Below are 15,924 nucleotides of genomic sequence, written 5' to 3'. Positions count from 1 at the left end.
TAAATGTTAATAACTTAAGACATTACCGCTCTGTAGATACGAGAGATCAGCAGCTAAGAATCTGACTTTAACTTTTGAGTCCAAATTCATCTTGCAACTTTAATTGGCTGCAGTACCTTTCTGTATCTCATTTTGACTTGTGCTGTTCCATTTGCTCTTCAATCACATCCCAACAGATCTGTTAGATGAAACAAAAATGTACTTACTGCACCAGTCGAATTATGTAATTAAGTGTGAAGCTGTAAATGTGAATTCCTTACACATCCGCCAGAGTTGTCAATGGGTTAAGAGTTTCCTGGGAGTAAGCCTCACTGAATCAAATGGGTCTTACTTCCAAGTACACCAGCTTAGACTTTCTTCCCAAGTGAGTTTTATGGCTGACTGCCAAACTGCACATTACCTATGACACCTGTGAGTCAGTGCATGTGAAGTCCATGGCAGGGCGAATATGGGCATTTCAGCCTGAATGAAAACAAAGCAGTAGGAAAGAATGAAACCTCTCCTTCCCTCAGATCACATTTCTGAGCTGAATAAGACCCTGGCACACATTTGTTTCCTTACCAGGGCCCTTTTCACACTGCTTACCTTCACTTGCAATGACGTGGAACATCACGCAAAAAACGCAGAAGATCACATTTTCTCGCGTGAGATTTGCACAATGTCGTGCAAATCTCGTGCGAGAAAACGTGATCTTCTGTGTTTTTAGTGCGATGTTCCACGTTGTTGTGAGTGCAGGTAAGCAGTGTGAAAAGGGCCCTTGCTTCTGTCTGCAAAAAGAACATGGTTGAGTCGGGGAAACCTGACCTGCTTCATAGTACAGATACTGTGTAGTTTGGCCCAGAGTGACAATTTAAAACTAGATCTCCCTACTCCTAGTTCTAACACAATACTACACCTCAGTGACTGTACTATAAGAAGAAGAGCTCCACCTAGCTAGTGTGGGAGATCAAATGGAAAGACCAGGCATAAGAAACCATGATTGTTTTCAGATTCTGAACCAGTTTAAAGGTAGATCAAGATGAGCAGCCATGTTAGTCTGTAGCAGTAGAAAAGAGCAAGAGTTCAGTAGCACCTGAAAGTCTAACAAAAATTGTGGTAGGGTATGAATTTTCGTGAGTCACAGCTCACTTCTTCAGATACAGCTAGAATGTGAGTCCATCTGTCCTTATATTTTGGAGGGTGGAGTGATTTCAGAAGCCGAATGACAATAGCCAGTAAATGACAATAGCAGGCATGATTGGAATCGGGTGCATGTATTGTCTTGAGCTTTGTTATCAGTTGAAATTCAGCACCCTCTCTGGAGATGCCCTCTCAATTTAGAGGTGGAGAGGGACTCTCCAGGTTCCATCTGGCAACCTGATAAACAGTGCTGAGCCTTGAAAACGTAAGAAGCCATTACAGTTGCTTAGTTAAATGTATACGTTCTCCTCTGTGATTAGAGGCAGGCTTCAGCACATCAGAAAGTCAAACAATTCAGACTTGCTACAAAATACATGCCAAAGGGGTTTCATTGCAGGGTACCACTGCCTTTTCTAATGAGACAGGAACTGTCACTTTTCAAGCTTTTTCAGTCAGTATATATTTTGGTTAATTAACTGAAAACATAATGGCTGCGTCTAGCCTTACTTCCAACTTTCTACTTAACCAGTCTTGGATATAGTTTTTTCAGCATGTGGCCTGGAGTGCTTCTATTTTTAGTCCTGGTGGAGCAATCTTAAATTGCTTATTTTCTGTTTACTAAAGTCATCCTGTTTGTTTCCATGGAAACTATGGCAAGTGACACAGCTTAAATGTTTTAGTAAATAGTCTGAAATTACAGCGATAACATGCGAAAGGCGAGGACTGTCAGCTTTCATGCTCTGCTCAGAAATACCGTGGAATATTTAGTGAATATTTAGGAGGTTGATTTCAGATCCATATTAGAGTAGAGTGTATCTGAATTCTCTCTCCAGTGAAAATAAATTTAAATTTCATTTCACTGGCATCAAGAGGAGAGCCGCTCTTAAAGAAGTCGGTTCATTACTTTAGTTCAGTGGCTATATTACTGGTCATCACCATTAGAATCAGCCTCCAGCGGTTCTGGTAAGATAATTCTCTTGCAGATGCCTCTGTGGGAAGCTTGTAGCCAAACTGTCTCTCGATGCTTACTGCAATCACATTAATATTGGCCTCGATGCTTCCTGCTAGCTGTACAGAAGCAATCTCAGGACTTTGTAAAATGTTGCCCGTACATGGAAAGTTTGGGTAGCGACATAATCTCATTGCAATTTCTTCAAATCCTCAGTTAGGCATCTAGTTAAATGTCAGCTCATTTCGAAAGATATTGAGCAACAGCATCTTCCATTCATGTCACTGTATATTCTGAAGTCTGAACTTTAAACGCTACCTGAAAAGAGCAAAAAGCCTCATGGCACCTTAAAGACAAACAAGTTTAGTTTGGTGAAAAGTTTTGTGAGCCGGAACCTACGCTGTCAGATGCGTGACATTCAAGATGATGCCTGAGTGTAACATTTCATGGATCTGATACTGTGGACTCTGTATACCACAATATAAAGTCTTTAAAGTGACACAAGACACAAGGTAAGGTCACACAAGACACAAGGTAAGGTCAGGCAGTGTGTGTAGTGGTTAGAGGTGCTGGACTTGGATCTGAGGGACCCAGCTTTGAATCCTCACTCTGTCATAGAAGATGACTGAGAGCGGAACCACAAGTGACAAAAGGCACAGGTTGGACACTTGTCAGCTTCCCTCAAGTTTTGATGGGAAATGTAGGCATCCTAGTCTTGCAGCTTGGCTCTCTGACTGCTGTCCAATGGACTTTTCAACTGTCACTTGTCCAACATTCCGCCAAGCTGCCTACATTTCCCATCAAAACTTGAGGGAAGCTGACAAGTGTCCAACCTGTGCCTTTTGTCACTTGTAGTTCCGCTTTGAGTGACCTTGAGTCACTCTCTTTCTGATTTACCTCACAGAATTACTGTTGTGAGGATAAAATGGAGAAAGAAAAATTATTGTGTAAGCTACTTTCAGTCTCCATTGGGGAGAAAGTTGAGGTATAAACATCTAAATAAATAAATACCACTCAACTAATGGTGACACTTTTTTTCAGAAAAGTCTTCCACCAAAACTAGGACCTCTTACACTACTGCTCTGTTCAACTAATGGTAGCTGGGGTGGGGGGGAATGGCAAATGACTAAGCGAACAGTGGCATATTCTGCCTGTACAAGACTATGCTCCTTGAGGTGGCACTACTTGGCTTGCTTGTTTCCCTGAAGTTTCCAAGAACCGTTTCTTAGAGATTCTGATACGATCATTTAGCCAATCTATTAAACCAAATATCTATGCCCCCTTTTAATAGGTTTTTTAAAAACAGAATAACTTAACTGTACAAGGTAATTTAGCATTTATGAGAAGCTATTGTTTATAATGAATTGGAATTAATATGCTTTTACAAAATTTCAAAGTCAGAACATGGCAAGATTAGCTCATTAATCACATTACTGTGAATTAAGATCTTGCCGTGTAATTTATCTGTATGTCTTTACTTCAGCTTAGATCAGTGCCGTTACATTTCAGTGATTTTTTAAAATTAAGGATAATAAATCCCATCATGATTGTTGTACAGAATGACTGGTATGATTGATTTCAAACATGTGCTGCTTACATTTTTATGGAATGTTGAATTGTTAACTGGTTTGTCCAGTTAACTTGTCGAGATCCAACCTTTTATTTGCGTCTACTGTTTCTACCTGGGTATATGTGTAATACAGGCCTGTTTCTGGCTTTTAGCAGTCTTAACGCAGAAGCCTGTGGTGACAAAAATGTGATAAAGGGGTGGGGGGTGGGGGGTTGATATGTAAGAGTTAAAAGGAAAAGGCTAAAGGTTTAAAAGTTAAAAGAAAGAAAATGCCCTGAGAAAGAGAGGTTAATGAAAGGGGCAGAGAAAAGTTATTTTCCTATTGACTAAAGAAGTTATGGGAGTGGATTGGTTATTACTTAGCTTGCCTGTGACAAGCTGGGTTGGTGAAAGACCATTGTGATTGGTGGGAAGTTTAAAAATTCTAGGGCCCTATAGAAAGTTAGGGGTTTTTTTAATAGATGAGAGGAGAACTAGAAAAGCCTGTGGAAAAAAGCAGTCAAAGGCAGTGAATGTGATAACACTATAACAGTGGTTAGAGTATCAGACTAGGATCTGGGAGAACCAGGTTCAAATCCCCACTCCACATTTGAAGCTTATGAGTAAAGCAGTAAAACTTTTAAGTGGTGGCAGTTACCATTGGCAGACCTTTCTGTGGTCTTTTAGTGCTGCCAGCAGGAAGGAAGAAAATATCCAGACCATCACTTCAACACCCTATCATCTCTTCAATAGATGCCTTTTCTTCCTCATTCTCTTTCGCTCATTATATAGTCAGAAGGCTGCATACCAAGAACTGCCCCATCTTAAATAACGATTTCAGCGCACTATTTTTCTTATTCAGCTACTGTGAATCCCCCAGGCAGTGGCAGGCTCAAAATATTTTGTCCCTCAGGTACCCTCCTCCTGTGCTGCCACAGCTGATGTGAAAGGTAGTAATAATTGCTGAAAATGTTGTGTTTATATGCTACTGCCTCTTTAAGAAATAAAGGAGGGAAGAAGCAGAGTCCACTTCTGAAGTGATTTTAGTTTTGAAGAGGTTGTAGTTCAGATTTGGTGTGGTCTCAAAAAATTATGTTTGGTACATTTTATGCCTTTCTCCCAGTTGGAATGTAACACTGACCTGGCACCCACGATAGCCGATTGCTTCCATTGGGCATCAAACCAGCCTTCTCCAAGGTATATTTTCATAAAAGCTGCTTTACACATAGTAGAATCAGGTGTAGGGTTTGTTTACAGTTGCCAAATCTGGCTCAGGAAATTCTTGGAAATTTGAGAGCAGAGCCTGGGAATGACAAAGTTTGAGGAGAAGAGGGAGCTTAGCTGGCATGTGATGCCATAGAGCCTGCCCTCCAAAGCTGTCATTTCCTCCAGGGGAACTGATCTCTGCAGTTGTAAATTCCAAGAGAACTCCAGGTTCCACTTGAGGTTGGCATTCCAGATTTGTTATGTTTAGAGTGGGTTCCTACCAGTTTCTTCCCTTGATCTGACCCAGTTCCCCAGATCACTGTATCCCTCATCCCATCTGGTTTTTGTCCCTCAAGCCCCACAATCTTCAACATAACTTTTTCAGTGGTCAAAACAGGTCCCTTCTCCCTTCGAGTGGGAAACCTGGAACCAGTCCTTAGCTGCATCTTCCTGCTTCTACCTGTAAGGAATGAAACAATGACACGGTTGTTTCTTTTCTGTATGTGTATTGTTAGAACCCCAGCCAAGGTCACTTATGGTTTCCCTGGGAGATTTTCTTGAACTACATGTGATGCATTAGCTGGCTTGCACATTACTGGGTAGCAGCAAATGTACAATGTGTGAAATGATCCCAAGTCAGAACTCCAAATATATGGAGGACAGAAGAGGATTGAGTGCAAGAGACCAAATGCTTTCATTACTAAGCTATAGATGAAGCAGATGCCTTTTATTAATAGACCATGCTTCAAGGTAGGGGAAAGGCATCCAAGAGCTCTGGTTTGTTATTACAACTCAGTCACATCACCAATGTGTCATCTTCTTTCAAACGAATTCACCCTGCTGTTAAAATTCAACAAGAGCTACAGGGTAGCTCCTAAGGATGCCAGAACTCGGAGATCCATGCGACTTTCTCCAGAATTTTATGCAGAGTGACATATTACTATCTATTGCTAGTTCTGTAACCAAACAGAGTAGCATAAGAGAAGGAACAAGAGACACTAAAAACCAAAATGGCTGTCAGAGGCAATCGTATGTTGGTCAGTGATTCTGGGTTTTTGGATATTTCTCTCTGTGATGATGTATTAGTCTACATTATCATTGTAATAAAAGTTGTACAGTATATTGTTATGTTATTGTTGTGGTTGGTGACCAGTGTAATGAATAAACTTTGAAAGTGAACAGCAAAGGAAAATGATGAAGCTAATCCTTTCTGTAGCTCTCATAACTCAACCTTTTTCTGGTTTCTGTCAGAGGGTAGAGCTAAAGGCTATGGTTTTATTTTTACCCATATTGTATCCTGGACAATGCACCTTACTAGCTACAGTTGAAGTTATTTTAATGGAACTGGGTTATGATCTGAGTCAAACTGTCAGAATCCTGGGTGCAGTTGCTGGAACTTTTCATTTTTTGTAGATAATGTGAAAGGTTGGCTATCCTTGAATATAATTAATATTCTGGAGTCAAAGAAGAAAGGGTAGGCAGCAAAAAATAATTAGGTTTATTGAGATTGCTTTAAGCTGCTGTGCAGAAATGGATTTAGGGGCCCAGTGTCTGACATTCCATTGTGATCCGAGTATCTTCCTTACATTCAGTGGAGAAAACAAGTTCCAACTTTTCATCAGAGGATACCCTGGGCATGCTAGGGCACAGTCTAGCAAAAAATTAGTAATGACGAGCCCTAAGTGAAAGCAATGAAATTTGACTGAGGATGAAATTTTCTGCACACTCAGGGCTCATTTCGAGGGGGAACACGCAGGAATGCAGTTCTGGCAGTTCCCCCAAAGAAGTCACATGTCAGGTGGCCCTGCCCCCCTGACTCTTGGACATTTTGGGCCCGTTTCATCCTGGATTGGGGCTGAAACGGCCCGGATTGGGCCTCTTAACGGGTGGTGGATCACTCTCCTGTTCAGCAGCGGCCCGATCCTGACCATTTTGGGTCCCTTTTCGGCCATTTTCAGCCCCTTTTTGCCATTTTGGGCCCAATTTTGATCCTGAATGGCCAGGATTAGGTCCAAAACAGCTAGGATAGGTTATGTCAGAGGGTGTGGCATATGTAAATCAGTTATGCTAATGACATGTTTCCAGTGCTGTCAAGGGGCGTGACATATGCTAATGAGTTATGCTAATGAGTTTCTCCAGCTCTTTTTCTACGAAATGACCCCTGTGCACACTTATGTGGGAGTTAGTCCCATTAAACTAAATGGGCTTATTTCTGCATCAAGAAGTGGTAAGTCATGCCAAACTTGCAGGCTGTTTGGCTGTATCATTTTCACAGATTTGCATTTTCATTTCAAATACTTCCATGCCACTTCTTCCCAGCTGAAATTAAAGTCTTCACTTCAAGCAAAATACAGACAAGATCCTATCTAGAATAAGCCCCCGATTATTATTAATATTAAATAATAAGCAGGAATAGGCTTGAATTCTGCTTGTGTAGTACAGATGGAAAATATATACCAGTTAAGCTTAAGAATTAATTAGTAATTATATTAATCTCTGTTAATATTGGTAAAGGTTTTGGTTTTTAAACTCTGTATTTTAGTAATCTTTGTAGCACATAGTCATATATTCGTCTTGATTTTCCTCTCCTTCTTACCTTTTTTCTATACCCCTTGTTAATTAAAAAAAGTTGAAGAAGCCCCTGATATTTTAGTCAGGTGTGATATGGTGATTAGAGAATCAGACTAGGATCTGGAAGAATAGGGTTCAAATATCCAGTCTGCCCTGAATAAAGCATACTAATTACTTTGGACCAGTCACTCTTTTTTCAGCCTTACTTACCTCATAGAGTTTTTCTGAGGCTAACAGTGCTATCTGAAGCAAAATTACACCATTCTAAGACCACCGAAATCACTGCTTTGAATGGCAGTGTTGAATGGTGAAGTAACAGCAGCGTCTGCTGCCACAAGTGTCTTGGTAGAAGGATTAGATAGATGGTCTCTAGATGGAGGACCGAAGAGAAAAAAAAGAAGAAAGACCAAAAATAAACACCATTCATAGTGTTATGGATGGGGATTCTGACCTTATCAGAGGGAGGTTCTGAAGACTCAACTGAAAAAGTCACCAAAGCAGCTGTTCTTCTAGAGACTGTCCTAGCAGAGAAGGAGAGGCTCCAAGAGATAGGGAATAGGTAACAACAACAGCAGCAGCAATATTCGATTTATATACCACCCTTCAGGACAACTTAATGCCCTTTTAGAGCGGTTTACAAAGTATGTTATTATTACCCTCACCACAAACACCTTGTGAGGTGGGTGGAGCTGAGAGAGCTCCAGAGAGCTGTGACTGACCCAAGGTCACTCATGCTGGCTTCAAGTGGAGGAGTGGGGAATCAAACCCAGTTCTCCAGATTAGAGTCCCGCACTCTTAACCACTACACCAAACTGTCATCTTGATTGGTTTCTAGCAATTAAGCTCCAGCACCGGTTGCCGCACTGGAGACAATTCCTCCACACAATCACCCCAGTTTTCGCTTTTATCTGAAAAGCTCCTTCAACATTGATTTCCTTCTCAAAGTCAAACCTGAACCAGCCAGAGAAAAGATCACACAAATATTCTTTAAGGTTCTCTCCTTCTGCATCTTCCTGCAGACCTTGAATTTTTAACTTTATATTCCCATTCTGTTTTTTAAATTTTCCATCTCAAATCTCATTTTTCAGATTTACCAAAGTCCTTTTCTGAAATTCTAAAAGCACTTTCCATCCTTACTGGCTTTCCCCCCTGTAAGTTTTTGTTGTTGTTGTTGTTGTTGTGTTTGAATGTCTTCTATGAGTTCTGATCTATCTTCTAATCTGATATCAGTTCCAATGGAGAGACACCATTGATTTTTTTCCCCCTGCTCAGAGGAGCTAGGGGGCAACCTGACACCAGAAAGCACCAAAGCATTATCTGCTTGCCTGCCAGCATTGAGTGCAAGAATGCTGGTGAGGAAAGATCTGTAAAATCATGGTCTGAGATGTTTCCCCATCACCACCACCCCTTCTTTATTTTATATTATCCAGTCTGAGGAAGAGTTCTAGAGAATTCAAAAGCTTGCACACTGTTTTGTGTCATTTTGGCTGGTCCTAATAAAAGGTATTATGTGGATTGCATCTTGTTTTGGGATTCTACAGAAAGGCACCGCATGAATCATTTATTTTGCTGAGTCATTTATTCCAAAATAGGTCTGGAGCAACACAAAGCTCCCTGTTGCGGGTGATCTTCCATCTAACCTTCACTGTGAGCTATCCTTGGTCCTGAGATTTGCTAATGCCCTTGGACTCTAGCCTTGCCAGTACACACCCCTGCACAGCAGCCTGAAGCAAGAGAAGAATGGCTTTCTAAAAAACTCCTAAAATATGCACGTATGGACTTTGCTGGGCAGAGGCTATCCCAGAATCCATGCCAAAATGGTGCATCTCCTAACCATAAATGACCACTTTAATACTCAGTGGGGTGGATCCTGTCGCTGTCCTGCCACTCCATTGAGCAAAGTTTGTTTAAATTTTGAATACCCAGCTTTACTTTTGGGTCCATCTTGAAGCCTTCCTCCAATCTAAGAAGCTTTCCTCTGACTGAAGTGGCTCTTCCATTGGAGGGACTGCTTAGAGAATGGTGGAAACCACTCTAGTGGATACAGAGTAGAAATTGCCGCTATCCAAAGTGGCTATGGAGCTAAATCCAGAAAGCCAATTTGCTTAAGTTTTAGGAGGTGGAAACTTTTTTTTTCCAAATTAATTTTTTTTAATGATTCAGCATTGGGCAGCCTTAGTAATATGTGTAGATGTCATGCAGGAGAAAGCAAAAATGCAAATAGCTGTATATTTTCAGCATTGTAGCCCAGCCAAAAGTTTGTCTTCCTAACTGGTGACATTTAAGAGAATAATGGAGCTTTTTTCAGCGTAAGCATCACTGATGATAGGGTAAATTGCAAGTGGTGGGTTGCTGCTGAATACCTTCCCATTATGATGCTTCACATGTGTTCAAAGCATTTCTACTGAATAAAAATATTACTGAAGAATGCAGTGAAACAGATAAGAGAGCTTCCAGAATTCAGGAGAAACGTACATGCCTTTGAATCAAAATAAATGAATGGTATTTCCTCTTTTTCCTTGAATAATTTATAGACTGAATGCTAGAGAATTCAGCAAAGAGAAATGAGAACAGTTTCACAGTTATATATTTGATTACCCTTTCTGTCTCCTTTTTAGGCTCCACCTTCATTTGCAACACCCACATCATCCCAGTGAAAAATCAGGAGGGCGTGGCCATGATGTTTATTATTAACTTTGAGTATGTCACGGATGAGGAGAACATAGAGTCTCCAGAGAAATTCAACCAGATACTATCAGCCAAAGTTGCAAACCGTAAGTGTATTTATTATGGGGGGGGACTGTGGGATGGGGAAAAGAAACTATTCATAGGTTGCTCTAATGCCTTAGTCTTAAGCTAAGGAAGGAAATTCCTTGGAATGGGACTGTTACCTTAGCTGAATTTGATTTGATGTATTAGATTTCTAGCCCTCCCTCCCCTCAAACAGGCTCTGGGAAGGTCATAACAGTACTAAAACATACAATTTACATTAAAACAATAAAACTACACAAATAGCAATAAATACAATACAGAAGGTGTCTGCTATTGATTCCAGGAAAAGGACTGTCATAAAACTGTAAAAATGCAGTTGGCAAGATGGACTCATTTTTTATAAGTTATTCTTTTATTTTAAAATCTTTATTACCTGCCTTTCCCTATCAAGCCCAAGGTGACTAATGATAATTCACTAAAATTGTGTTCTTAAAATATCCTATTAAAACAATTAAACACAGCAGTGAACAAAGTTTCCAAAGAAAGTGATGGGCACAGGACAAGGCTGTCAAGATCAGAGACCTAAAGCCAAGCTAAGGGTGCCTGGGTGTGCCTGGCATAAGTCCAGTGCTTTACTAGTCAATCTGCTGATAGGGAATGACCCAAAGGCCCCTATTTTCTTCTAACTAAGACCTATGGTATTTTGCTCCATTTATTAGACTTGTATTATACTGTCTCCCTGCCTATCTTAGTGTTCCTATAGATTTTCACTGCCACCAAAGGCTCTTGTCTCAGTTAGACGTTGTATAGAAAGGCTTTGTTATATATGATAGAATGACAGAACAGTCAGTGAGGGGGGGGTGGCTGTGAGATAAAAGGAGATTGTTTATGCTAGATAAAAGTAGACATTTTACTTAAGCAGAAATAGAGTTTATTTGTAAGTATATTATACACACACACCCACATAATGGTTTCAGAGTAGTTCATAGGTGTATTGGTTTCAGAATAGTTCATAAGTGTAATGGTTTCAAGATAGGTACAGATCTTCAAATGTTTCTAAACATTGTGACTCAGTCACAAGGACTTATTTTCCCCCAATGGCCATTTAACATCCAAAAAGAAAAGAACACAACAGACTTCTTAGAGATTACAGCACTTCTCTCCTCCTCCCTCTTTTCCCAGAACAGCTCTGATCAACATTAGAACAACACACTGAACTCTTTGCAGGCCCAGCAGTAAAGTGGGGTGTGGGGCAAGGACCAGGCAACTAAACAAGACCAAGACATGGAATTGTTTGAAAAAGGAAAGGCCACAACAGCTTATGGAGCTGTGATGCGGCACAGGGCATGGATCCAAGCATTAGCCGACACAGGTGCTAACCAATGACCACCCTCTCCTTCCTGAGTCTGTCTTCTGAGGAGGAGGCCATGGGATGGCAGCAAATGGGATTCCACATGGCACAAACCTCTGCATGGATCCCTCAGCTACCTGGGAGTGAGGATGCCTTGACAGCTTCTAAGCTGAGCTTGTCCCTGCAATGCCTCATCCTCAGGATCCGTTAAGGGGCTCCCCAAGTATGGGGAAACTGGAGCAGCACAGAATGCTGGCAGCCCAGATGGCGTCCCAATTTAAAAACAGCTAGTGGATCAGAGGAAAGCCTACATCCTCTTGGTCTGATGGCAGGGCTCCGCCTCCAAGCCCAGCCAACCTAGCACTGATTGGCTGGCCAAACTATTCAAACTTTAAGGAGCCTGCGTGGCAGGGAAGCCAGGAAGATGGTAGTTGCCATGCATAACTCTCACACACACACTTCATGGACATGCATACTGGGCCCCCAGTAAGTTGGGGCTGGGGAGTCCCTCAGAACAACTCTGACCAAACTACAGTTCACTTTGCCTTCCAAGGGTACAGTTACCATATAATCAAAATGTGCTTCCCTCATGCATCTGCCCACCCCTTCTCTTTGAGGCCTACATGTTAAACCACAGTAAACTTACATTCAAACCCCCAAATTATTTTGCTGAAATAAAACACACAAAGACATTACAAGACCCTTTGGATTTTTTCCACCAAGACTGAAGAAGGCAAGTGAGTGCCACACAAAGGTGTATGCCATGGTGCCTGTGGGTACCATGTCCTCTGGACTGAATTAGCCTAGGAGATTAAAAAAGTTATAGAGACTTTTAAGTAAACAAGATTCTGGCTACCTTCTTCCGAAGCAGCAGTTGCGATAAATAGCCTCATCTATCCAACAGCAGACCTTCTCCTAAACCCTACCAACTTGGTGTAGCACTTGTGCTACTATGAAAAAGAATGAATGATATTTTTCTTTCTGTATGGGAAGTGCTGCTTCCTATGTGTCTGTTTCTGAGCAAAAGTATTTTACAGCCACGGGTTTTCCTTTGGGCACCAGTTGAATTTCTGAAGTGGGTCTTAATAACACAGAAAAGGAACATTCACTCATTTTTGCTCTATTCCTGCTTTCACTTCCAATTCATATTTGAATTAGTGCTTTTAGAAAAGATATATCAGCAAAATTACAGTGCATAGCTGAAGGCAAAGAGATCCCCCAAATCCAATTTTAAACTCTCACACGCAAATATTCATATCATAACTGTCTCCACAGTCATCCAATTAAGAACCATATGAACAGAAGTTGGGTTTTTTAAAATCCTTTTTTAAATTGGAAACATAATCTGCTTGCAGATATCCTAATGGCACAGTAAGAGGCTAGAGATGTTAAATGCATTAGTGATGAATTATTTGCTCAGCTCTACCCTTTGGTGTTAACTAAGGCTCTTAGGCTGTGAAAATATGGTCCAAAGTAAGGAATGAAAGCATCAAGATCTGTCACCCTTGCATTCAGCATCAGGTTTTAGGGCATTTTGACGTACCATCAAGAGTGTTCCTGTCCTGCCACAATTCCAGCCGTAACTGTACACTGAAGAAGTGTTTTCTGCAAATTATTATGCCTCTTAGGTGCAAAGCCTACTGTATCTAAACCCATCGCCCACTGCCAAGCCATCTCAAGTGTCCAGAGAGGCTCAGGCCCACTAACAGCTTTTGAGGACCATAACATTTATATTATTAGCTAGGAACATTTTTAACTGTTTAATATGGCAAAATCAATAAGGTAAGAAAGAAAGTGTGCCTTTTACCAAATCACCTCTCTTTTTTGCCTAAAGTTGCAGACCTAAGCTGAGAGAATCTACTGAATTTTTGGTCCAATAGGGAGGCATATAAAAACAAATTGCAAAATGTACCAGTTGTCGAAAGAAAAGAGGCCCAGGCCAAACGGCTCTCCCTCTGATTGCCACTGCCCCCTGCCCCTATGTCTAGCAACTGCAAGCCATGTTCTTCCCGTGTTGAAGGTTCAAAAAGTTGGTCTTGTTGCTATGGAGGAAGGGTCCTGTGTTTTGTTCAAAGAGATGAGTGGAAAAGAAAGTGATTTCTGAACCAATGCCGTCCTTTCTATTCGGCAAGGATGAAAAAGACCTGTTGAAGGCAGTCACAGAATATGGAAAGCAGTCCCCATGGAATGGGTTGGCCCGTGGGTATTGCAGAGCATTTGATCGATGTAAAATTAAATAAAGCTGGCCCTTTAATGATCCTATCTGATCATTAAATGGCAACTTTATTTAATATTGCACTGATCAAAGGATCTGTAGTGCCCATAGGCCAGCCCACTCCATACCTAATTTGCAATGCAGGCTCTTAATGGGATTTGGAAGAGTTCAGGTCTCCTCTGTCTGCTTATCTCTGATTTTCCGGGTAAGGACACCCTGACACCTAGCCCTGAGCCCTCAAGCATCTATGGCTCAGGCATCTCCTTGCCAAGTATTCTTTATTGCTCGAGGGAGGTGTGCCATGTCCTTTCCCCCTAGTCCCTAGGTCTGGATTCTCATACCCTCCTACAACTCATTAGGGTCTCCTATGCTCTGTCCCGGACCCAATTTCCTCTACTCTTGTGGAAGTTCTAGGATAGCCAAGTACACTTTGTGTTGCATCTTACACACATGGCATGCTTTCTCTCACTCCTCAGACACAACAAAATGTATGGTTGATTGGATAACCCTTGAAATCTTATCCAACAGATAACATTCCTGTCTCCAACATATGTAGTATCCTGTCTGTACACATCCCCAAACCAATGTTTTGAATATGTTCCCACCTGATTTTATAAAACTTGTTGGATGCCAAATATATAGTAGGAGCTCGGGGAATATTGCAAACTTTTTTTTGCATTTGTAGCTCACAGTAAGCCATGATCTGGATAGCCCAGGTGAGCCTGAACCATCTCTGTTCGTCTCTTGCCATGAAAACCCCAACAAGGGTCGCCATAAGTCAGCTATGCCTTGAGGGCACTCTCTACTACTAGCGCACAACAAACAACTATTGGGCAAAATGTGCTTAAAGTACCCCAGATCTTTCTTCAGGAATGTTTCATTTCTAATTTCTCCTGGGATACAGATCTTTTGTTACATGCCATACTGTCTTAAAAACTTTGCTAAATCCCTGCAGTGCTTTAGTTACTGTTGTGGGGAAACCGAGAAGCTGGAACGATTCAAGTACAGAAGAGATTACATTTCACATGTAGAACCTGAATGGAAATTCATGCTGAAGCTCTACGAATGCTTCATGTAAATTCCCATTGGAAGGGATCCCAGCAGATAGAACGTGTATAGCTTCACATGCTGTGCCTGATGTATATGTACATTTACAACCTGCTGAGGTGCTAGAAGAACTGAGGGAACTGCAGAGAGGATTTTGCCCATTGCTGGAACTAAATCAGAAACTTTCAAGAAAAGTAATAAATGAGTCAATGAAATTATTCTTTTCTTTCATTTGTATCAATATGTTTATTAAACAAAACAAAACAGGAATGAGGCTGTATGCTCATTAGCAATTTTATTGGAACGCAATCTAATCAGTGCACATTTTTCTCACAGAAGAGCCCTAACAGAGGAAAAGCAGAGTGTTGACAAAATGTCTAGGAATGGCCGCATGGTGACTGACTTCACTGTAGAGCCAGTTTGGTGTAGTGGTTAAGAGCGCAGGACTCTAATCTGGAGAGCCAGGTTTGATTCCCCACTTCACTGTAGAGCCAGTGTGGTGTAGAGGTTAAGAGCACAGGACTCTAATCTGGAAAGCTGGGTTTGATTCCCCACTCCTCCGCTTGAAGCCAGCTGGGTGACCTTGGGCTAGTCACAGCTCTCTGGAGCTCTCTCAGCCCCACCCACCTCAGGAGGCCCTCGTATAACTTTTCACAATGTGTAGTCAAATCCAGCAGCGATAATAATGCTTAGCATTGAAAAGTGTTCGAAGCGTTACATATATCTTACCTCTGCTGTAGTACATACAACAGAATAGTATTATTTTCTGTATATTGCCTTTGCGAGACTGAGATGAGAGAGAATAGCTTGTCAAGGCCACCTAGTGAGTTCATAGCAGAAGTGACATTTGTACTGGGAACTTCCAGATTAGTAGTTCACAATACCATCCTAAATCGACTTAGAGCAGAACCACAAGTGACAAAAGGCACAGATTGGACACTTGTCTGCTTCCCTCAAGTTTTGATGGGAAATGTAGGCATCCTGGTCTCGCAGCTTCGTTCTCTGACTGCTGTCCAATGGACTTTTCAACTGTCACTTGTCCAACATTCCGCCAAGCTGCCTACATTTCCCATCAAAACTTGAGGGAAGCAGACAAGTGTCCAATCTGTGCCTTTTGTCACTTGTGGTTCTGCTCTTATACCCTTCTTAGCCCACTGACTTCAGTGCACTAAGAAGGGTGCTTCTCCGCTTGGGGTGCTTCTCTG

At 41.5% G+C, this 15,924-nt stretch overlaps 1 protein-coding gene across 1 annotated transcript in view; it reads left to right on the top strand.

Annotated features, from left to right (window-relative positions):
• Positions 1-15,924, top strand: part of KCNH7 (potassium voltage-gated channel subfamily H member 7) — a 413,623-nt gene that overhangs the window by 248,837 nt on the left and 148,862 nt on the right. Inside the window, exon 3 of the mRNA XM_054971836.1 lies at positions 10,013-10,168. Within this exon, the coding sequence (XP_054827811.1) occupies positions 10,013-10,168 (156 nt within the window). The remainder of the gene's footprint in view (positions 1-10,012; positions 10,169-15,924) is intronic.

This window comes from Eublepharis macularius, chromosome 2 (assembly GCF_028583425.1).
Source record: "Eublepharis macularius isolate TG4126 chromosome 2, MPM_Emac_v1.0, whole genome shotgun sequence".
Classification (NCBI taxonomy): Eukaryota; Metazoa; Chordata; class Lepidosauria; order Squamata; family Eublepharidae; genus Eublepharis; species Eublepharis macularius.
The sequence above is the reverse complement of the archived record's forward strand: the minus strand, read 5'-3'. Positions and strand labels throughout refer to the sequence as shown.